The sequence below is a fragment of the Mytilus edulis genome, chromosome 3 (genome assembly GCF_963676685.1).
Source record: "Mytilus edulis chromosome 3, xbMytEdul2.2, whole genome shotgun sequence".
Lineage (NCBI taxonomy): Eukaryota > Metazoa > Mollusca > Bivalvia > Mytilida > Mytilidae > Mytilus > Mytilus edulis.
Genome location: NC_092346.1, coordinates 33,250,038 through 33,273,961, shown reverse-complemented (window position 1 = coordinate 33,273,961; position 23,924 = coordinate 33,250,038). Strand labels below are relative to the sequence as shown.

General features: G+C 32.7%; 1 protein-coding gene across 1 annotated transcript; it reads right to left on the bottom strand.

Annotated features, from left to right (window-relative positions):
• Positions 1-17,628: 17,628 nt before the first annotated feature.
• On the bottom strand, positions 17,629-23,147 carry LOC139516280 (uncharacterized). Its single transcript, XM_071306284.1, has 2 exons — positions 23,100-23,147; positions 17,629-19,349 (listed from the first exon to the last, which is right to left on the bottom strand). The coding sequence occupies exon 2, from the start codon at positions 18,646-18,648 to the stop codon at positions 17,629-17,631; it is 1,020 nt and encodes a 339-aa protein (XP_071162385.1). The 5' UTR covers positions 18,649-19,349; positions 23,100-23,147.
• Positions 23,148-23,924: the final 777 nt, after the last annotated feature.

Genomic DNA, 23,924 nt, shown 5'->3' with positions numbered 1-23,924 from the left:
GCATTTTACCCTTATGTTCTATTTTTAGCCATGGCAGCCGTCTTGGTTGGTTGGCCGAGTCACTGGACACATTTTTAAACTAGATACCTCAATGATGATTGTGGCCAAGTTTTGGTTTAATTTGGCCCAGTAGTTTCAGAGGAGAAGATTTTTCTAAATAAAAGATTACTAAGATTTACGAAAAATGGTTAAAATTGACTATAAAGGGCAATAACTCCTAAAGGGGTCAACTGACCATTTTGGTCATGTTGACTTATTTGTAAATCTTACTTTGCTGAACATTATTGCTATTTACAATTGATCTCTATCTATAATAATATTCAAGATAATAACTAAAAACAGCAAAATTTCCTTAAAATTTCCTATTCAGGGGCAGCAACCTAACAAGGGGTTGTCTGATTCGTCTGAAAATTTCAGGGCAGATAGATCTTGACCTGATAAACAATTTTACTCCCGTCAGATTTGCTCTTAATGCTTTGGTTATTGAGTTATAAGCCAAAAACTGCATTTTACCCCTATGTTCTATTTTTAGCCATGGCAGCCATCTTGGTTGGTTGGCCAAATCACTGGACACATTTTTAAACTAGATACCCCAATGATGATTGTGGCCAAGTTTGGTTTAATTTGGCCCAGTAGTTTCAGAGGAGAAGATTTTTCTAAAAGATTACTAAGATTTACGAAAAATGGTTAAAAATTGACTATAAAGGGCAATAACTCCTAAAGGGGTCAACTGACCATTTTGGTCATGTTGACTTATTTGTAAATCTTACTTTGCTGAACATTATTGCTATTACAATTTATCTCTATCTATAATAATTTTCAAGATAATAACTAAAAACAGCAAAATTTCCTTAAAATTTCCAATTCAGGGGCAGCAACCTAACAAGGGGTTGTCTGATTCGTCTGAAAATTTCAGGGCAGATAGATCTTGACCTGATAAACAATTTTATCCCTTGTCAGATTTGCTCTTAATGCTTTGGTTTTTGAGTTATAAGCCAAAAACTGCATTTTACCCCTATGTTCTATTTTTAGCCATGGCGGCCGTCTTGGTTAGTTGGCCGGGTCACGCAACACATTTTTTAAACTAGATACCCCAATGATGATTGTGGCCACGTTTGGTTAAATTTGGCCCAGTAGTTTCAGAGGAGAAGATTTTTCTAAACGATTACTAAGATTTACGAAAAATGGTTAAAAATTGACTATAAAGGGCAATAACTCCTAAAAGGGTCAACTGACCATTTTGGTCATGTTGACTTATTTGTAAATCTTACTTTGCCGAACATTATTACTATTTACAGTTTATCTCTATCTATAATAATATTCAAGATAATAACCAAAAACAGCAAAATTTCCTTAAAATTACCAATTCGGGGGCAGCAACCTAACAACGAGGTGTCCGATTCATCTGAAAATTTCAAGGCAGATAGATCTTGACCTGATAAACAACTCTACCCCATGTCAGATTTGCTCTAAATGCTTTGGTTTTTGAGTTATAAGCCAAAAACTGCATTTTACCCCTATGTTCTATTTTTAGCCATGGCGGCCATCTTGGTTGGTTGGCCGGGTCACGCAACACATTTTTTAAACTAGATACCCCAATGATGATTTTGCCCAAGTTTAGTTAAATTTATCTCAGTAGTTTCAGAGGAGAAGAGTTTTCTAAACGATTACTAAGATTTACGAAAAATGGTTAAAAATTGACTATAAAGGGCAATAACTCCTAAAAGGGTCAACTGACCATGTTGGTCATGTTGACTTATTTGTAAATCTTACTTTGCTGAACATTATTACTATTTACAGTTTATCTCTATCTATAATAATATTCAAGATAATAACCAAAAACAGCAAAATTTCCTTAAAATTACCAATTCGGGGGCAGCAACCTAACAACGAGGTGTCCGATTCATCTGAAAATTTCAAGGCAGATAGATCTTGAACTGATAAACAATTCTACCCCATGTCAGATTTGCTCTAAATGCTTTGGTTTTTGAGTTATAAGCCAAAAACTGCATTTTACCCCTATTTTCTATTTTTAGCCATTGCGGCCATCTTGGTTGGTTGGCCGTGTCACGCCACACATTTTTTAAATTAGATACCCCAATGATGATTGAGGCCAAGTTTGGTTAAATTTGGCCCAGTAGTTTCAGAGGAGAAGATTTTTGTAAAAGTTAACGACGACGGACGACGGACGACGGACGACGACGACGACGGACGACGACGACGACGGACGCCGGACGCCAAGTGATGGGAAAAGCTCACTTGGCCCTTTGGGCCAGGTGAGCTAAAAAGTAGTTAACAAACCTAACACAAAGTAGAATACGAAATACTCTAAATTTTAGCTTACTTCAAAATAATATTTGTATTATGTATTACATTAAAACCCGCTGCATTTACATTTTATTTGCTCCAGTCCTAAGTCATCAGCCCATTATTCAGTGGTTGTCGTTTGTTGATATGGTTTAAGTCTTTCTAGTTTTTCGTTTTTATAGATGAGACCGTTGATTTTTCTATTAGAATGGTTTTACAATGATCATTTTTGGGGGCTCTTTATATCTTGCTGTTCAATGTGAGCCAAGGCTCCTTGTTGAAGGCCGTACTTTGACCTTTAATGGTTTACTTTTACAAATTGTGACTTAGATGGAAAGTTGTCTCATTGGTACTCATATCACATCATCTTATATCTATAAATAAAATAAGGAGATGCGTTTCGAGTGCCACATGTGTGCCAATGAGACAACGATACACCAAAGTTAATATGAAATGAATTTAAGCAGTTATAGGCATCCGTACAGCGTTTGATTATGAGAAAACCCCATACTGTGTAGTTAGATATTAAATGCACCAACACGAAATATATGAAACAATTCAATTTAGAAAAATAACGGCCTCATTTACATATTTGCATGTTATAAATAATGTTTTTCATAGGATCAATATATGTAAATAGATTGTAACTTATCTTACGGGCCTCACAGTAGAGATATCCTGCTTGGTATAAGATTTGTACATGTACAGCCAAACTTCGGAACTAAAACTTTGCGTCTATTATTAATTTTTTTTTTTTTTTTGTAGTAATTTATGGAATCGAAATCCCTCATTAAATAATTTCACGTTATAGATTTATGTTCATTGGAATTTAAAACCTCTCTAAAATACCTTTCTACTACTATAGCTAAGAATATGGGCAATATACCCAAGGAAGAGAGGTCAAGGGAGGTAAAAGAAAAAAATAACCAAGAGGCTCCAAAGAGCCTGTGTTGCTTACTTTGGTTTGTCTGCATTGCAAAAACGACACTCGCATTCAGTAACGAAAATAGAATTCATGATAAAAACCTCTGTCTTATTAATTTTGTATTGCTGATAATTTAATCTGATTAGTCCTCTCTATCTACTTTATTTTTTGCTCAAACAACAGAAGAAAATAAACAAAATTCTTATTAATCATTTCTATAAAGAGTGACAGTCTACTCATAAACTTTTAAAAGAACTTTTATGATGTTTGTTATTGTCTTGGTCCAGTTTATACACCAATAAAATCCTTTGAAATGACGTTCTATCCTTTAATATAATTCTATAAATTGGAGATCATTTAATTAACCCTCCCACCAGTAACCTCTAGATATAATGATAGAATACGTCATCAAAGAGTGTCAATTGTAGATCATTATAGTGTTAATCATTTTTGCTCATTTAAGTTTCTATCTATCTATCATATCTTCTATAACGCAAAAACGTAAAGTGGTAAATATCGTCATCTAAGGGCAACAACTCTAATAAGAAGTTGACTGACGATTTCAGCCATCATCTGATGAATAATCTATTTTGCTAATCAATTTAGCTTATCAATTTCGGGTTTCTCCTGATTTATTACAGTTTTCAACATAGTAGTCAAAAATGAAACAAAATTGTAAAATTTGTCATTTCAGGGCAATACCTCTTGTAAGAAGTCGTCTGAGAGTTTGACGTATACAGAAAATAGGTAAAGCTCGACATTCTTAACATTTTTGTTCGCGACCAATTTTCCTATTCTATAACGGTAAGCAAAATAATAGACAAAATTTGCAGTTTACCTTTTTGCCTTTCTTTTTAGCAATGTCAGCCATCTTGATTTGCAGGTGGGGTAAGCGGACACTTTTTTACCTAATATCCCAATAATGATTCTGTTAATTGTAGAAGAGGAAACACATTAGACGAAAAATGACGACAACGACGGACGACGGACGTCAGGTGATCAGTAAAATCTTATTTTGGGCTTTTATGATTACAAAAATTATAACATCATTCCCTGATGCCATACACTGAATTATGGGTTCGTTGTTAATTTAAAGAAGTAATAACATAAACTTCAGTTGACCAAACATATCCGTCTGACATGTGAATCACAAACGTAAATATTACATTTCGATAGATTTTTTCCTATGCAGTATTGCAATCAAGAGGTTTATTATGACTTTAAACAGTTAATATTTTTAACATTAAAATTAAAGAATCAAAAACTATGACATGCGATTGTTAGAGTAAGAAAAAATTTCGAAAAAGAAAATCTTATAAGTCAGTATATAGTCATATTCAAATTCAGACTGTGTGTCTGCAAAGAAAAACATGTATGGTCATGCATTGCTGATACAAAAATCAACGGCAAAGAATGTTATTCGAATATTGTTTGGAAAAAAAAACCTTTTCAAGTAGTCTACAGTTTTAACCATTGTTTCTATTTCAAAAGGAACCTATCACGAGTCCCAATTCAAACTACCTGAACTAGGATCCAACTCTAACAAGTTAAGATAAGTTCTAGAATTGATTTACGTGAATATGGCCGTTTTCACACCAAACACCATGTACAGCAAACATGTTCACAATTAGTTTAATGTAATGTACACTGGTTTCACATTAAATTTGTTCACATCAATACACCTTGTTTAATTATTTGTACATAAGATGTGTTCACACTATTTGTCATTTAAAAAGTAAAATCACAAAAATACTGAACTCAGAGGAAAATCAATTTGAAAAGTCCATAATCACATGGCAAAATCAAAAAACAAAACGCATCAAAAACGAATGGACAAGAACTGTCATATTCCTGACTTGGTACAGGCATTTTCAAATGTAGAAAATGGTGGATTAAACCTGGTTCTATAGCGCTAACCCTCTCACTTTAATAACAGTCTCATCAAATTCCGCTACATTTACATGATGCGTTAAATAAACAGTACAATTAATAAAATAGTCAAAATATGGGTACATCAGTCATCATCGTATAACAACTTAACAGGACACAAAAACATCTACTATCTACGAACACATGGATTGATTTGAGTGTCTGACGTCAGAAAAATTATATACGTAACATAAATTTGTCGTTCAATGTGCATACAATAGTTATCAAAAGTATTAAATGTTCATAATGTAGAACCGGATGTAGATTTTCGAACAATTTTTCGAGCAGTTACGGAACAACCATTTGACTTCAAAAAAGAGTGGGGAGGGAGAATTTTCATTGAAAAATATTCTGATCCCCAATTTGATAAAAAAAAAATATTCTGGTCATACAGATGATTAAAAAAATATTCTGAATCCAGAGTTTTCCAATACATTATAGTGTTAAATATTGAAAAACAATTATTTGATTGCTAGCATCGAAAAAAACTGAATAAAAACGTTCGGAACAAGAAAATCTAACACAGAAACCCCCCTTTCCCCTTTAAGAAGTTGAGTGATTGCTTTTTTATGATAGCCATTTTGATGATTTACAGTAGTTTAAAGATACAATATATGTCTCAATTACGCATTAGAAAACGTACGCTGCATCAGAGTGCTTTCAGACGAAAAAAATGATTGTAATGAGATGTCAAGTATCACTACATTTCTCTCTTTTCTGTTTGTTTCTTTTTCTTTTGTTGTTTTTTTTCTCCAGGGAGTATTTTGCAATAGGAGGGGATGGTGTTTTTTTTATATGACTTCAGTCGATTCGGGAAGACCTTTTCACATGAAATATTTGTTCGGAAATGATGATGCTTTGAGTCTTGATAAGGGGTTAATAAAGCTACGTTAGGTGTTTTTATAACAAATCAATATATTATTATTATTATTATACAATATTTATATAGCGCATTATATAATTTGAAAAATTACCCTAAGCGCTTAACATGAATAAAAAAAAATAAGATACATAAGGTAAAAGCAAAATATACAATCACATAAATACAATTTCTGAGCAGTGGCGTGTAAAATGAAAACATTGATTGTCGGTTAAATAGAATAATATAAAAGAAAGTACAACCCACACAAAAAAATCTAAAATTTAAATTAATCAAAATGAAAGAAAAGTAAAAAGTTTCAAAAAAAAAAAAAAAAAACCAAGGTGACTCAAGTATTAAAAATTATTAAGTAAAAGTTCACTATACAATCAACTGGTAAAACAAATTGTTCATAAATTTCAAAATTTACAAAAATCAATATATCAAGTGTATACAAATATTTCTTTAAAGAACTTTATTAAAAAAATGTTATAAATATCAATTTTATTCCAAAATCGTCTCTTCTTTATAAATATACATGGTAAAATTAATCTTCTTAACGCCTAGTTTTGTGTACACTTAAGCTACACAATGCCTACATTGACTATCGGCTGTATGTAGACAAAACATGATTTAAACTACATGTAAACATAGAGTGAAAGTAATTGTGTTTAGTTTAAGTTTGAGTTACACTAAAACAACACTGAGTTCAGGTCAATGTGAACACGACCTGTATCCGAATAGTGTTTTTGTTGAACTGGACTTTTTGTTGATAGATAAAAGACTTGTCGTTTCCTAGTTAATTGTACTGTAATTCATTCATATTGCGGATATCATTAAACAATGTTCAATATATGCTACTATTAGAATTTTTTTTTATATAGGGTGTCATGTTGTTTTCAGATTCATTGTCGACTGTACATATCTGTCTCATATGTAAGACACAGACCTTAAAAGAGTTTTTTTTGTCCGGTTGATTCTTACATGCAATGAGCTTATAAAGACTTTTCAAAGTTTCCTTTACGTACACAATTCTAACCATGAAATTAAAAAATCGAATATTATGACAATAATGTGTTTGCCTTTAAATACAATTACAAAACAGATTCTTTTTTTAACTCTGGTAATATTTGGTTTCAAATTAATTGTTGTTGTCCGAAAAAGAAACATATATTTATGACACAGATGTGTTCAATAAATTGTGCAATTAAAATATTATATAATAAATAATTATAATGCAAAAGTAACATATATTGGATTTCTTATTTTAAATATAGGGATGCCTACTTTTTTTAATCTGTAGTTTACGTAAATGATTCTTATTCAAAAGAAACTAGACTGGGTGTGTATTTCCATCTGGAATCAACTAGAAATTTCAAATTTTAACATGTGTTAAATTTCCACCCTTTCGGACAGATTACAATAGCTATGTGAAAGATGTATATTGACCTAACTGATAATATGCTTAAGGATGCCAGGTGAACTTTTAAAATATGGAACTTAAAATTGATACTTAAAATTATCACAGCATTAGTTGAGCAACAAAACAAAAATATATATTCATGCGTTATGGAACTTCTTTTCAAGATATATTTTTAAATGGCTAAGAAAGGCTGTCTTTGAATTTTACCTTATATTTAGCTATATTTTGACGATAAGTAAATTTAATTCAATTTGTTTGAACGAATGTTTACGGTTGGACTTTTAAGAAGGTTTGATAAGATCACTCTTTCGATCATTCAGCATTGATGGTTACAAGAAAAACAATTGACAAAAAGATATCAAGTAAAAGACAGTATTTAACATGTTATTCTGTTTCATATAACCACTTAAATGTTAACTCAAATTTTCTTTTGATTCATATCTTTAAAAATTAATATGCAGAATAAAGAGAACTGATTATGTTATAAGCAGCAACTCCTCTAAAACTACAAAATGCAAACTTTGTTCGAAGTATTGGTATAGTTACCTTATGGCATTTGTATTTTTTTTTAAACAAGATCCTACTTCGCAATTAATAATGTCAGCCTATCTGCCCTGACGTTGAAAGAACCATTGTCATTACCACCAAAAGAATATTTTGTTCTGATCATCCTGAATATGTATGAAATACTTGATATTAGATGTTTACCAAAAAACGTCAATAGATATGTAATCAAGGATATCATTTGATTTGTAGTGAGCACCAAAATGCAGTCTGCATATAGTTATGAAAAAAGAGGCTGCCGAAACAAATAAGGGGTTAACAAAACTAACACAAAGCAGAATACGAAATTTTAGCTTATTTTATAATAAAATGTGTATTATTATGTTTTAACCCGCTGCATTTCCATTTAGTTGCACCAGTCTTAAGTTATGAACCCATTATTGTCGTTTGTTGATGTTGTTTTTCGTGTTTATATAGTTGAGACTGTTGATGTTCCTACTTCAATGGTTTTACACTGGTCATTTATTTGTGGGGGGAGTCTTTATAGTTTGCTGTTTGCTGTGACCCAAAGCTCCTTGTTGAAGGACGTACTTTGACCTATAAGGTTTACTTTTACAAATTGTTACTTATATAGAGAGATGTCTGATTGGCACTCATACCACAACATTTTTTATTTATCGGTAATTAGTACATTTTTCCTTTGATGTGTACTCGCTGATAATGTCAGTATCAGTGGACTGGCCGTGATATAAAAATTATTGGGTTAGTACGCAAATGACATGCGCGAATGCAACGCGTAAGGATCTACTTCCCCCCTTCATTCACAAAATTGCGCGTGATTTTTATCGCAGAAACGCACGAGATTTTTGGCGAATGAAACACTTGACATTGATTATAACTTTCACAAAGTTAGTTTAGCCTTTTTTGTTGAGAAAATGTGAACAGAAAATGCATGAAAAAGCCGACAGACTTAAAAAAAAAAGCGTTATCTATAATTGATATATGAAGTACTGTGTAACAACTTACACATCGTCCATGGTGTTCCAATCCGAGTTTTTATTCATACAATACCAATACATAGCCTGGTGCCGTTCCAAGTAGTTTTCTTTTTCTGTTTCTTGAGAAGTATTTGTTTTACCTGTTCAGTCACTATAAAGTGTTACAATTCATATTTAACGCAACACATAAATAGTGACCAAAAAGGTACCGCTATCGCATTAGAGAAGCTAGAAAAAAATGAAATTTACGCATTTTCGACAGTTTTGTGGGACCATCATATACAACTTTAAAAGATTTAAAGACAGATATTCATAGAACGAAGAACAAAAAAGTGAACTTATTCATATGCGGATCTAGGATAAATTTTAAAAAGGGGGTAACCGGGGCACCATCTATTAAAATGTTTGAAATAATTATGAAGTAGACAATAAATGAGCTTGTTCAGATAATTTACAAATTACAGTCAGCTTTAAGTCAAATATAATTATAACGTGACGTCGTTGAACTTAAAAATGATGATCGTATTATTCTAATGTTCTGACTTACTATGCTCGAGGGGGATACATGGATAGGACCTTAATCGGGACTCCGGGATCGGGTGTTTTTAAGCTCGTAATTTTGGGATATCGGGATTTACTTTATTTATAAATCACAGGAGTTTGATATACCAAAGTCGACTATCACAGTAGAGCTTCTCTCTCGACTTTGGTATATTTTTAACCCCTCATTGATAGGATTTCAAACTCTTCGAGAGAAGCTCTACTCTGATCGACTTTGGTATATTTTTAACCCCTTATTGATAGGATTTCAAACTCCTGTGATTTAAATTCGGGACCTCGTGATTTCGTGTTTTTAAACCCGGGATTTCGGGATCAGGACCCTCCTATCCCCCCTCTATGTTGATGCTTTGTGAAAAATAAAGAAATCTGACTTACCGGTATGCTACCATTATATTTGCCATTGTTAGAGTCATGTCCAAAGCAGAATATTAATGAAACACATGCAATAATTCCTTTTCAATACTTTGTGCAAGAGAACGCCATGTTTACTGCACTGTGACAAAATTTCAAATGACGTAATGCAGCCTGTGACGTCAAGTGTGATTCGCCGTGATTCGACGCGAAAAAGAAGTTCGTTTGATATTTTCTCTATTATAGTAGTAATTTTTTTTTTAAATTACCGATAAACAGAATAAAGGACTTTTTGTTTTTGATACTGACTTTATCACAGAAAATATCAGGCTCGCCCTTCGGGCTCACCTGATATTTTACTGTGATAAAGTCAGTATCAAAAACAAAAGGTCCTTTATTCTATATTTATATCTAAAAATAAGGAGATGTGTTACGAGTGCCAATGAGATAACAATACACAAAGGTGCATATGAAGTCGATTTAAGCAGTTATTGGAAACTGTAAATCGTTCGATAATGAGAAAAACCCATGCTGTGTAGTTAGATATTAAATGCACCAACGCGAAATAAAAGAAACAATTCAATAAAAAAAAACTAAAGGCCTCATTTATATACTTACTTGTAATAAATAATGATATTCAACGGATCAAATAAATGTATATAGAGAGTAACGTATCTTATGGGTCTCGCTGTAAAAAACTTCGGAACTAAAACTTTGCGTTTATTATTGAATTTTGTAAAGTTTTGTTGTAATTTATGGAATCCAAATCCTTCATTAAATAATGTCATGTTATACATTATGTTCATTGGAATTTAAAACCTCACTAAAATACTTTTTCTACTACCATACCTAATATAAGGATCTGGAAACTATACTCACCGGGAGAGAGGCAAAGAGAGGTAAAAGAAAAAAAAACCAACAGCGTTTTGTCCTTGGTTTGTATGCATTTCAGAAAAGGACACTCGCACACATAAACGAAAATAGAATTCATGATAAAAATCTGTCTTATTGAATTTGTATTGCTGATCATTTAATCTGATTAGTCTTCTCTATCTCCTTTTTGCTCAAACAACAGAAGAAAGTAAACAAAATACTTATTTAAGGGCAATCATTTCTATAAAAAGTGACAGTCTACTAACTATGTAGATCTTGATTTGCTGATAATTTTTGCTCATTTAAGTTTCTATCTTTCTATCATAGGTTTTATATATAAATATCGTCATCTTAGGGTAACAATAAGAAGTCGACTGACGATTTCAACTATCAATTTCGGGTTTCATTTTATTTATTACAGTTTTTAACATAGAAGTAAAAAAACAAACAAAATCGTAAAATTTGTCATTTCAGGGCAATAACTCCTGTAAATAGTCGTCTGACAGTTTGACGTATATGAAAAATTGGTAAAACTCGACATTAATAACATTTTTGTTCCCGTCAAATTTTCCCTTCAAATAACGGTTAGCAAGATAATAGACAAAACTTGCAGTTCACCCCTATGTCTTTTTTTAGCATTGTCTGACATCTTGATTGGCAGGTTGGGTCATCGGACAAATTTTTTAACTTAATAATGGTTCTGTTAATTGCAGAAGAGGAAAAACATAAGATGAGGAAGGACGAAGACGACGAACGACGAACGTCAAGTGACGAGAAAAGCTTACTTGGCCTTTTATGATTATAAGAATTATAAAATCACTCACTGATATCATACACTGCATTATGGGTTCGTTGGTTATTTAGAAGTAGCAATAACATTTACTTTAGTTGACCCAACATATTTGACTGACATGTGAAAAAAAACATTTTTGATAGATTTTTTTCCATATGCAGTCTTGCAATCAAGAGATTTATTATGACTTTTTATCATTTGAACAGTTAAAATGTTTAACATTAAGATTATAGAATCAAAAACTATGCGTTTGTTAGTTTAAGAACAAATTTCGAAATAGAAAATCTTATAAGTCAGTAGAAAGTCATATTCAAATTCAGACTGTGTGTCTGAAAAGAAAAACATGTATGGTCATGCATTGCTGATACAAAAATCAATGGTTAATAATGCTATTCGAATATTTTTTGGGAAAAAAAGGAAACAATTGCATTATATTTCAAACTTTTCAAGTAGTCTACAGTTTTAACCATTTTTTTTCCAAAAGGAACATATAACGATTCCCCACTCATACAACCTAAACTACATTCCAACTCTAACAAGTTGAGGTCAGTTCTAGAATTGATTTATATGACTATTTTTCATAGCCGATTCCCGAATAGTGTTTTTGTTGAACTAGACTTTCTGTTAATAAATAATAAGACTTGCAGTTTCCTAGTTATATGTATTTTAATTCATTTATATTATGGTTAGCATTAAACAAAGTTGAATATATGCTACCATTTAATAATTGTTTGAATATAAGGTGTCATGTTATGTTCAGATTCATTGGTACTCAATTTTGGCTTTGAGGAAAAAATAGTGTACATATACTCCAGATATTCTGTCAGAGATTCCATGAATAAGAATCGATATTTCCCCGGTTTTGTTGAATTTCATAGATATCCTGCATGAATCTGAGGTCATGTACAATGTTGATATCAGGTACCATTTCAAGTGCCAGTGTCAGATTTTACAATAAAGCAAGAAGTCGGGCTAAACACACACGTTTTAAATCAGAATGCGATTTAAGTCTTCCTGAACAATATCAACACTTTAAACCACTAAAGCAGCCAGGCAGGATATTTGTTGTTTTCAAACATTTGCTGAGGAAACACGAAAGAAGATAGAAAAACTATCATTGGGCCGGTTCATGGAGTATGTATACATTTTGGTCACAACTTGGATCATTCAGGGTTATCTTTTCAGACATTGCCTATCGTAATTGATTCAACACATGTTGTGCGGAGGGGGATTGGAACCAGATCAAATGTCTTAAAATATCTACTAGTATGATATCTCGCAATCGTATCAAAAGTGCTTGTGGTGAAAGAAAATATGATTTCCTTCAAACACAAACAGAGGGAAATATATGCAGCAGTGAGACATGAGTGCAATAGATTTATTGATAATGATGTAAACACTCAAAGTCAACATCTACAGTCAGAAAATTTGTGTCACAGCTATTGGACACCGGTTTCCAGTCCACGTGTGCACCATTTTTAATACGAACCTGATAATCAAGCCAATCAGACTTAACACCAGGTTTCGATGTTTTATGACGAAAAACCAGTCGTATTGCGAACAGCATGCAGCCAGTGTTTCTGATATTAAGGTAAAGCAGGATCACCAACTAAGTTTTGATAAGGATATTATTCAGCCATACCAGCTTTTTTCAGCCATGTGTATATGAAGAGAAACATGCTAAAGGCATCCAACTGCATTACACCTTGTGTCAAAAATATCCTCTATAACAAAACGGCAATCGTCAAATTCAGCAAACAACTATATCAAACCTTCAACAGGTCACTTAAACTATTCTATAAAAGTTAATCGCAAACATAATATACCGAGTCGGTCAGAATTTTAACCACATTTCAAAAAGGCATTGGTTCAGGCTGCATTTATGTCAACAGCGCAACGTCATCAGTATTTGCATATGATGATTTATCTTTTTTCGGGTTTATTTGATCTTATCCATTAATGATAATGAGACTTCAACTAACTAGAGCCGGGTGTTCAATATTACTTTTTATTTCACAGAAGTAACTTCTAATTAACAATCTTTCACTTTAGCAGCTTGTTAAAATAATTCAACAGTTGATCAGTTTGTGGAGGAAGAATTCAAACTGTAATTTGGTAAACTGATTTAGTAATTGCTATTTGATACAAAAAAGGGTAACTAGATAATCACACAAAAATTATCTGTTAGAAAACATATAATCTAGTATTTTTCCTCTTCAACATTTTAGTATAAAATATTTGACTCCTCTACTCTATACACTAATAATCTTCATTTTTACTTTAAAGACATATTGACAGAATTAGTCACCCTTGGAATCATAGAACATAATAGACAATGTAGATACAAATATATCGTTTGAGGGAGAGATAACACCCTTTACAATAAATCAGTCAGATGCATACAACCATTTCATAAGAATGACTTCATCAAAATCCTTGATTCTATATTGACAACATATTCGTTTAGATGACATGTTTTTCAACAAAAGCTTGTTCCTCATTGTTCCTACTTCTTCCTTTCTATTTATTCAGCACATGCCATGCAGGAGCTTCTCAGATAGATTGAAAAAAGGTTGGCTTTATCCTTTAACTTCACGTTCCGCTCTATAGATGATGTACTCTCATGAAATTTTACAAAGATTTCAGACTGATTTGAACGCATATTTCGCATCGAACTTCAAATAAAAAATACCACAAATACAATTAATATAAAATGCATATAAAAGAACAAACTATAACAATCAGTTGAGTACTTACATCTTGAAATTGACCTAAAAAAGGGTCATTTATTTTTGATAACATAATCATTTCAGCCTTTCAATGCGCGGTTTCGATTGATGTGGGCACTGAATGTGATTGATTATCGAATTTGTAATAACCGTGAGCGACGATCGCAATTTACAGTGCAGGTAATGCGTACCCTTTGAGAGCACATAAGTGTATTTCAATTTTGGTTGATTTTTTTATGCTCAGGTTTTTTCGTTTTCTATGTCAGTGTTTTGTTAATCAATTTATTTTTACCATTTTCTCTCGTTTTTTTGTCATGTCAATATGATTTTTCTCAACTGACGTCTATTGGCTGCACATTTGGTTTCTTTCGCCTTTATTTTGAACATGAGGACGAAAAAACAGGCGGTTTAAGGATCAATGATAATCATTTAATTTGTCTTTTAATAACATCTCGATCCATTCAGAAAGCTATCATAATTAATCTATATAGCAAAAGGTTTGTGATATATATTCATATGTGTACTGTACATAATTTTCAGGGTTTCTATTTCCATTAGCTGACATCATGATAGTTCTAGGCATGTAACTAAACACATAGCAAACCCCAAAATCGGACAGGTGTTAAGCCTCGGTCACACCTAACCGGATACAGGTAGCACGAAAGGACGCCTAACGGATGAAAATAAAAGTTGTCCGTTGACAAAATTGTTATCCGTTGGGAGTCCGTTGATGTACTGACCGAATAAAACGGACGTGTAAACGGATGCATAACGGACACACACCGGATATGCAACGTACGAGAATCGGACTCGTACCGGATAGAACGGATGTCGAACGTACAGCCAACGGACGGGTAACGCATAAAACGGACACCTTACGGAAGCGTACCGGATAAAACGGATGAACAAGATACACGGAAAAATCAAAAGAGACAATAATAATACATGTAAATCGCATAAATATTCAAAATGTTTCTGTGTAACTGGTTTTGGTTTGTTCTTCAAAATTCCGACAAAGGGCAGTGTCTGGCCTGAATAAGAACTGCTTGATTGTGAAGACGTGCCTATACTCGAGCTCTAAGATCGGTTATGAATGATAAGAATTCATGAACCTCAAGAAATCTGACATACCAATAATTGGCATTTCTGACGCGAAATTTTCATTTTGGCATTTATCCGTTTCAGATCCGTTCATCATCCGTTATATCCGTTTTACGTCCGGTATTCTTTCGTTTAGTAATCTAGAATTTCTAAAAATACTACATAAATAAAATTTAATAAATCAAATATATAAACAGCAATAACTCTCCTTTTTCCAGAAAAAAAACATTTTTTTTAAGTTACACGGGAACCTCTACACAAACAATTTTAACTAAAGGGACGACTATTCTTTTCATATTGTAAATTGTCATTTGAGGGACGGTGATGTTCCTTCGGCACCATTACACGGCGTTTATAATAAAACAACTCCGCATGAGTGAACTCTTTTCTATTCCCGTGTCTGTTGTTACGATTTGGAATAACATGAACAAATCTTTTTTTTACTGGTAAATGTTTAAGTCTAGAATTTAGTTACCACATATTCCTGAATACATTTATTGAATTCTTCCAGATATACAAATATTGATTTGGAAGTTAGACAGTGAAAGTAGAAAACTTTTTACGGGGATGGCATTAAACATGGAGAAATACATTTGGAAGGGGTACATAAAAGGTTGGTAAGTAACACACACTAGGGACTATATTCGTGGACAACGAAAATCAAAGGACGGTAACTATGTACTCAGACCTAATGATCCGAGACCACGGTTATTTTGTAGTGCATTTCTTTAAGACAATAAATCAAAATTAAACAAATCCCACCAGCGCTTTCTCAATAATATTTTTACAGTGTGTTGTACTACTTTTGGGACAAATTATATCCAAATTATAGAACACTTCATCGGCTCTAATTCAAAATACGGAAAATTTGATGTAAATAAAGGCAACAGTAGTATACCGCTGTTCAAAACTCATAAATCCATGGACAAAAAACTAAATCGGGATAACAAACTAAAACCGAGGGAAACGCATTAAATATAAGAGGAGAACACCGACATAACACTAAAATGTAACACATATAGACAAAATCCCACGAGAATAACAAATATAACATATATATATAACATCAAAACCAAATACATGAATTTGGGATAGACAAGTACCGTGACACGTCTTATCGCAATGTGAATTTACCCTCAAAAATAAGAGAAAACAAACGACACAACGTTATAATGTAATACACACAGAAACGAACTATAATATAACAATGACCATATTCCTGACTTGGTACAGGGCATTTTTAAAGGAAAAAATGGTGTAAAGAGGGTCTTGAAATCTTTTGACAGCTTCCGAAGGGCTAATCTTAACATTTTTCAGCTGGACCAAATCACCACTTTATTTTAAAATGTATGACACAAATTTGTTAACAGTGTAAATTCACCCCCTTTTTTTTTCATTTGTTGTTTCCGAGCCCGTGGAATAACCGTTTCACAAATGATATCGAATATGTTCCTTACATCGTAACTACAATCCCCTTCCCTTTCATGAATGTGACCTACCGAATTAGACTATTTACCGGATTTGTAATCACATAAGCAACACGACGGTGCCACATGTGGAGCAGGATCTGCTTACCCTTCAGGAGCACCTGAGATCACCCCTAGTTTTTGGTGGGGTTCGTGTTGTTTATTCTTTAGTTTTCTATGTTGTGGCATTTGTACTATAGTTTTTCTGTTTGTCTATTTTTCATTTTTAGCCATGGCGTTGTCAGTTTGTTTTAGATTTATGAGTTTGACTGTCCCTTTGGTATCTTTCGTCCCTCTTCTAAGATACGATCCTGGAAAACCTATCAATCCATTAATTAATTTTTTTCTATAAGGCCGTCATTTCAACACTGTCGTTAAAACTTTTAATATTGATATTATCCGTATTAATATTGATGTTCTAATCAGTAGATTAAAACTGAACATTTTTTTTACATTAATTTCTTATATATATATTGTACTATTACAAGATTGTACGGGAGGTTTAAGATCCATCTTACAAGTTCAAACCCCGCTATCTTCATTATGTGCCTATCCCAAATCGGGAGCCCATAACTCAGTGCTTGCCGTTTCTTTTTGTATATATATTTTTCATTCATTGTTTAGTACATAAATTCTCATTTGAAATATTTTACATTTGTCATTTGAGGACCTTTTGTAGCGAGCTGTGCAATATAGGTTTTGCTCATTTATTTGTTGAAGAATGTACGGTATCTATAGATCTACGTACTTTTATCTGTGACAGGTTATATTTTATTAACTTTATTACATTAAACAAAAGTAATGCGCATTTAATAAAACAAAACACTGTATAAAAAAGCAGTTCCGTCTTGTGTGTTGCACACCAGTAATATATTCGTTTCCTTGTTGTAATATAGACGTGTGGGTTTGTTTAGTCCGTCTGCTTTAGTAAGTAATATTTTGCTGACAGTTCCATCATCTTGCAATATCATAAGGTTATTAGAATGTAAACCTAAAACAAACACATTGTTGGCACTGTCAGTGGCAATGCCTCTCGGTGTAACATGTGATGTATCCTTAAAATTCCATATGTTGTTTCCAGTTGTAGTACAACACTTAACAGTACTTGCAAAAGGCACTGTGTAGTAGATTTTGTCTTCGATCGACGCGATATTAAACGCAAGTTTGTCGCACTTGATTGTATTAAGTACAGTTCCATCTATATCCAACACCACGATTCCTACACAGTACACTACAACATAAATCTTTCCATTACTGTACGATATCCCCCAAAAATTATTTTTTAATGTCACTGTTTTCATAACTATAATTTTCTTTAAATCTATAATATCGATGTAATTCAGAGTATCATATGAAACAGCTACTTGATCGGTACCTATTACTGTCATATTCCATGGTTTTGCTGATACGGGTATATCACGGATTAAACGTCCGTCTTTATTATACTCCATCATTACATTCTTCCCAGCGTTGTCGGCAAACAATAAGTTGCCATTTGACAATATTGCACATCCTGTAGTCTCCATTCTCCTTCCGTTTTGCTCAATTTTTAACTTCTTTCGCAGCTTTAGCTTTGTATTATCAATAGATCTTCTAGTTGGTACTTGATGTCTATTTGCAATAGGTACTTGTATTTGAGCTTGATCGATTTTTGAATCCTTAAATGGACAATTGATGGTACTTTCGTCGACTTTTACTCCAGCAAAGTAATCAACATCTTTCAGCAGTGAAGTAATACTCTGGTGTATCTCTATGTCTATTTCGTAATTCCTAACTGAAGCTAAGGCTTTTTTCATAGACTTAACCTCGCCATGAATTTCTTTATTCATCTGATGTGTACTTAAAAAAAAATGTCTGAAGCAAAACGTTTTAGTTGAAATGTTTGTTCTTGGAGGCGTTTTATTTCCTTTTCCATTTCATTCAGCTGATTCTTTATTGTCCCATATTTTGATTTACAAGAAGTATGTGTTGTTGTCAACTCGTTTAATAATTTTCTTTCAAGATCATCTAAATGTTTATTTATAGTTTCCCTCGTATCAAAAATACGCTTCTTGGTGATCTTTTCTTGTTTTTCAATTTTTTCGGTTGCAGCCTCGCAATCATTACGACATATTTGTATGTTTACTAACGTTTCGTTAATTGTGTGTTCCAAGTCCGCCAGAGCAGTTGATGTCTTCGCATTTTTCCCTGCTTCTGCAAGAGGAATTATTGAGTCGGCGCAATAGGTATGATTTGTTGGAAGGCATGCAATACAAATAGCATTTTCATGTCTTTTGCAATACATCTCCAGGTTAGACCCGTGATCCTCGCACTGAACACAAACATTCACATTTTCAATTTTACGGTAGTCTTCGCTTAAGATCAAATTGTGGTCTCTCGTAATTCTCAGTGACTTGTGTGCCTTTTCACACACATTACAAAACCCTTCATTGCAATCCGTGCAAAATTTCTCTGCATTCTGTGTGTTCCCTTCGTGAAAACACGGTTCACACGGAATGAATGAAGCCATATATCTCAACACATCTGGTTACTAAGAAAAAACGAAACATTGAAAACAATAAATTACTAAATAAATGTACACGATTTCGTCCATATATTGCCATATTACAGTCAAAATTAGCTTTTTATCATGCATTAATATCTATGCAGATCTAAATTCTGAAGAAAAAGATTGTTTCAAAGAAAATTTTAGGTAGTATTAAACACTGCATTCACTACGGTCATCTATGTATCATAATCTATGGCAAATGAAACGATTTTAATTTTGCAATGATCAATTTCCCCCACCTTAGTAGCAATATACCAACTTCACCTGCATATGGGATATAAATTCCCAAACTTATTCGATATTCAAGTGCTCGCAACTTTTACTCAGACTTTGTAAAACGCCACGAATGTCTACGTAGAAAGTTGATGAACCAGGGGTATGTCAAAGAACGTCTTGTCCGTTTCCTAATTAAGTTAATAGGAAGGTGCCAAGACCTTGTTGACAATTATTCCGTATCAACTTCAAAATAATACACGATGGTCTTGAAGTATAGCTTATTGGTAATGATGGTGTATCATCTTAATAACGTGTTATAGTATTCTTTTATTTGTCTTTATAAAATTACTTTTACTGTGTAGTCTGGGGTTGGTTTTTTGGGGATATTTTTTTTTTTTTGAATTTTTCGAAAAACTGGCGTAATCAATTATAATCCTGGTACATTTATAACTACCGATATTTGTCGTGACTCTGTACTTGTACATCCTATCATTTTCTGTTATTGTTCATTGGTTATGTTTGTTCTTGTCTTTTTTTTGCTAATGTGCTTTGTATATTGCATTTTTGTGTGGCTCTGTACCTATACTGTAAACCAACTTATTTTCGCGAGCGATTTATTTTCGAGACTTTCGCGAGTTGAAAAATAACGCGAATATAAATCGTCGCGAATATGTAAAGCTTGGATCGTTCATTATTAAACTACATTCGGTAAATTACAAATCGTGAAATTAAATTGCCGCGAAGTGTGTTAGGAAGGGTAAAACGCGAAATAAAGTATCCGCGAAAATAAGTTAATTTACAGTACATTCCGTCAATGTGTTATTGTACAACTGTTTCTATTCTTGTCTTTCATTTTTGCTTATGTGCTTTATCTACTAATATATATATATATATATACATGTATATGCCTCTTGCGCTTCTTTGTTATATATTTGTTTGTTTTATTTTTGACATTTTTACCTAACGCTCAGGGTAACATAATCGAATATAAATGCCCAACCCATGGTTAAATAAAAACAAATTATTTTTTTTATTAATTATACGTCATATCACAATTATTTCCGACTTTGTAAGGTTTCAGAGTCGTTCTTTTCCTTGAGTGGTATAGATGTATTTATGTGGGTAAAAAAGTAACAAATGTTCCTTCCCTATTCTGTAATTACAGATTTGAAAGGTGTTTATTCCGGTTTATATTCACGGTAGGTATAGTGTCCGGCTATTATCGTGGTTTTTCTTGTAATTCGTTCCGGGGTTTTTTTTTTTTTTTTTTTTTCGAGTGAAAAAACATTCGATAAGGTCAATTAACTGCTATTTCGTTATTATAATAGTTTTATGACTATCAACTTATTATGATTACACAATTTCCTTGTACATATGTATCTAACAAAAACAATGAGTGTTTATTATTGTCTGGGTTTTTTCGAGAGCAACTGTGAAATCGTCCGGGTTTTTTTTCACAAATGGTCCTGTTTATTTCTAAGAAAATTTTGAATAAAAAAAAATGTTTTCTTGACTGAAAAAAAAAAACTTTTTGTAGTTTATAACAGTAATCAAGTGAAAGACAAAATCATATCTTCCCAACAAATCACAAAACTATATTACTACTTTACTGAACATTATTGCTGTTTACATTTTCTCTATCTATAATGAACTTGGTCTAGTAGATTCAGCGGACATGATTTTTGTAAAAGAAAACGGACGATGACGACGGACAGAGACGCACAGCAAGTGATGGAAAAATCACTTGACACTTTTTGGTCAGATTAGCTAAAAAGGGATGATTTTACAGTTTTTAGACTATATTTTTTAAGTACTTTTAAAAGTTTTCACTACACTTTGGTGAAGGATTTACATAGATTAATGTATACGTAAACTCCCTTTAGTTTTTCATAAATGTTTGATATGACATTGTGAAATTATTTATAGGTTTCATAACAAGTGAGAACGGATATCGCTTGATATTAACTCTAGTTGTTTAATTTCAATATAATACGGCGAGATTATTCTATTGGAACAAAATAACGAGAGTTGATATCAAACGGTATACCATTCTCATAAATGACCTAACGAATAGCCAATGAGATGCCGTAATATCATCCTAATATGATACTGGATTAGCAAATCAAATTAACGCAGATTAACGTGAAATGTCTATTTATGCAAGATACGGATAATAAGCCACAACATAAGAGAATGAACTTTATTCTTTGAAAACGCTACGAGCGTAGTATTCGCTCATGGCGCAGCTGTTTACCAAAAACGCAGTAAGAAACCTGGACAGCAGAGAAGAATCAGAAAAATGCTATGTAATAAAAGTATTCTAACGAAAGAAGTCTGATACCTGCCTCCACAAAATAAAATCATAAGAAACAAAAACAAAAACATACCCACACTAGATCCAACCAGTTTTTATTCCCTTTTAAAATAAAATTTCAATTAAATTTCATAATTATACAGACTGTTAACAATGAAATGAATAGTTCATCAGCTCAACACACTATATGTACGTACATGTGTACGTCTTAATCCAAATTGTCTATGCTTTCATTAGATTGTTGGCATCATGAATATATAATGAACATGTAATTTATAAGAAGTGACAAACAACAATATATAAAAATGTACGATACTTGTTTATAAAGTTTAATCGTTGTACACCATTATCAAACTAATGAATGATTTGGTTTTGTGCCTTAAAAAGTACATAACTTGAACTCTTTTTTATTGTTTTTAAACGTAAATACACTGACATTTAACATTTTAAGCTATAGGAAATTTGTATAATCATTCAATTAAACACGGACGCACTCAATAAAGCCCGGACTGCTCTCGAAAAAAACCCAAACACATAGAAATGAATTTAGTCTTAAAATGTGGTTTTCAATGCCATAACAAGAATTTTTGTAAAGTGTCTGTATATCTAAGAATATAAGGATTCTGTGTATGCATTTTCATCGAAACTCGCATTAGTAAGTGTATAAAACTCCCTTTATTCTGTTTTTTTATAATAAAAGGATTGTACAGCTTAATTCAACTTTTTTAACAAAAATAATATCGGACTGATAAGATATTTTTATCTTAAATACTGACACACCCGTGTAAGTTAAACTCAAGCGTACATTTTTTTATCATAAGCACTCGAAAAAAACTGGTCACACTCGAAAAAGCCCGATCAAATCCCTCGAAAAACCTTGATCATAGCCGGACACTTAACCTACCGTGATCTTTAATAATTCTTTTTGTTTTGTTACTGTTTTAATGTTTCAGATGTAAAAACTGCGAGATTGCATTAAGAGCGACATTCGTACCAAAGAAAACACAGGACAATAAAATGGTTGATTTTATTTGTACCTTCTATTACCAGATATCAGACACCAAAAATAAGGAAATAGAATACAAATCTTCGGGGTTTTATAATATTATAAAATAAGAAACAACATTTTAATAGAAAAGGCGTTTTTTGATAACATTTCCTATATATTAATGAAATAGAATAGCTATGAGAAATAGACTTACCAACAAATGATTACATGTGAATACAACCGTTTCGAAGTGTCATTCTACTGAGTCGTGTGATTGACAAAGACCAACACTGTCACGTGGTGGTATAAGATATAGTGTTTCAAGCGCGTATATTCAAAAAATACTTGAACTCTCTTTAAGTACAAACATCATTTAAAAGTAACGACACGTAATTGTTTGTTAAGATAAAATATTGAAAAGAAACACTTGCAAGTAGAACATATTTTGCTGCAATGTATAATGTTTCCCAGAAAGAAAAAAATGATATTTCTGTATAGTGGGTCTCATTGGGGTCTAAGCGTGACGCGGGATTGCCGATTTTTGGTAAGCGTGACACGGGAAAGTCAAATTATTGTGTCGTGAAAACGGGAAATGAGGTCTAGCGGGACCCGGGAAATGACAAAAAAATGAGAATTGCTTACGTACATAGTGTAAGCGGGATACGGGAATCTGACAAAACAGTAAGCGGGATCCGGGATCGGAACCCCCCAATGAGACCCCCTGTATAAGTCTGAATACAGGAATATATCTCTCTCGTGTAAATAAAATCGTCTCGTCTACCCGGAATAATTTTTTTCACGACAAACGCTTTTTCCGTATACTAGAGACTGACCAGTGACGCACCAGTAAAATGTTTGAAAGGCCAAAAAGAATACCAAGTTGGAAGGCATAGAGGACTCAAAATTCCGAAAGTTTTGCCAAATACAGCTAAGGTTATTTATTTCTGTGGAAGGAAAACTTAACTATTTCGAAAAATAGATTACAATAATTTCATAACTTTGAAAATAATAATGCTGTCTACTTGACTGGTGATGCAAT

Bases quoted from the DNA above. Each gene is read 5' to 3' on its own strand.
- LOC139516280 (XM_071306284.1), bottom strand. From the start codon at position 18,648: ATGAATAAAGAAATTCATGGCGAGGTTAAGTCTATGAAAAAAGCCTTA.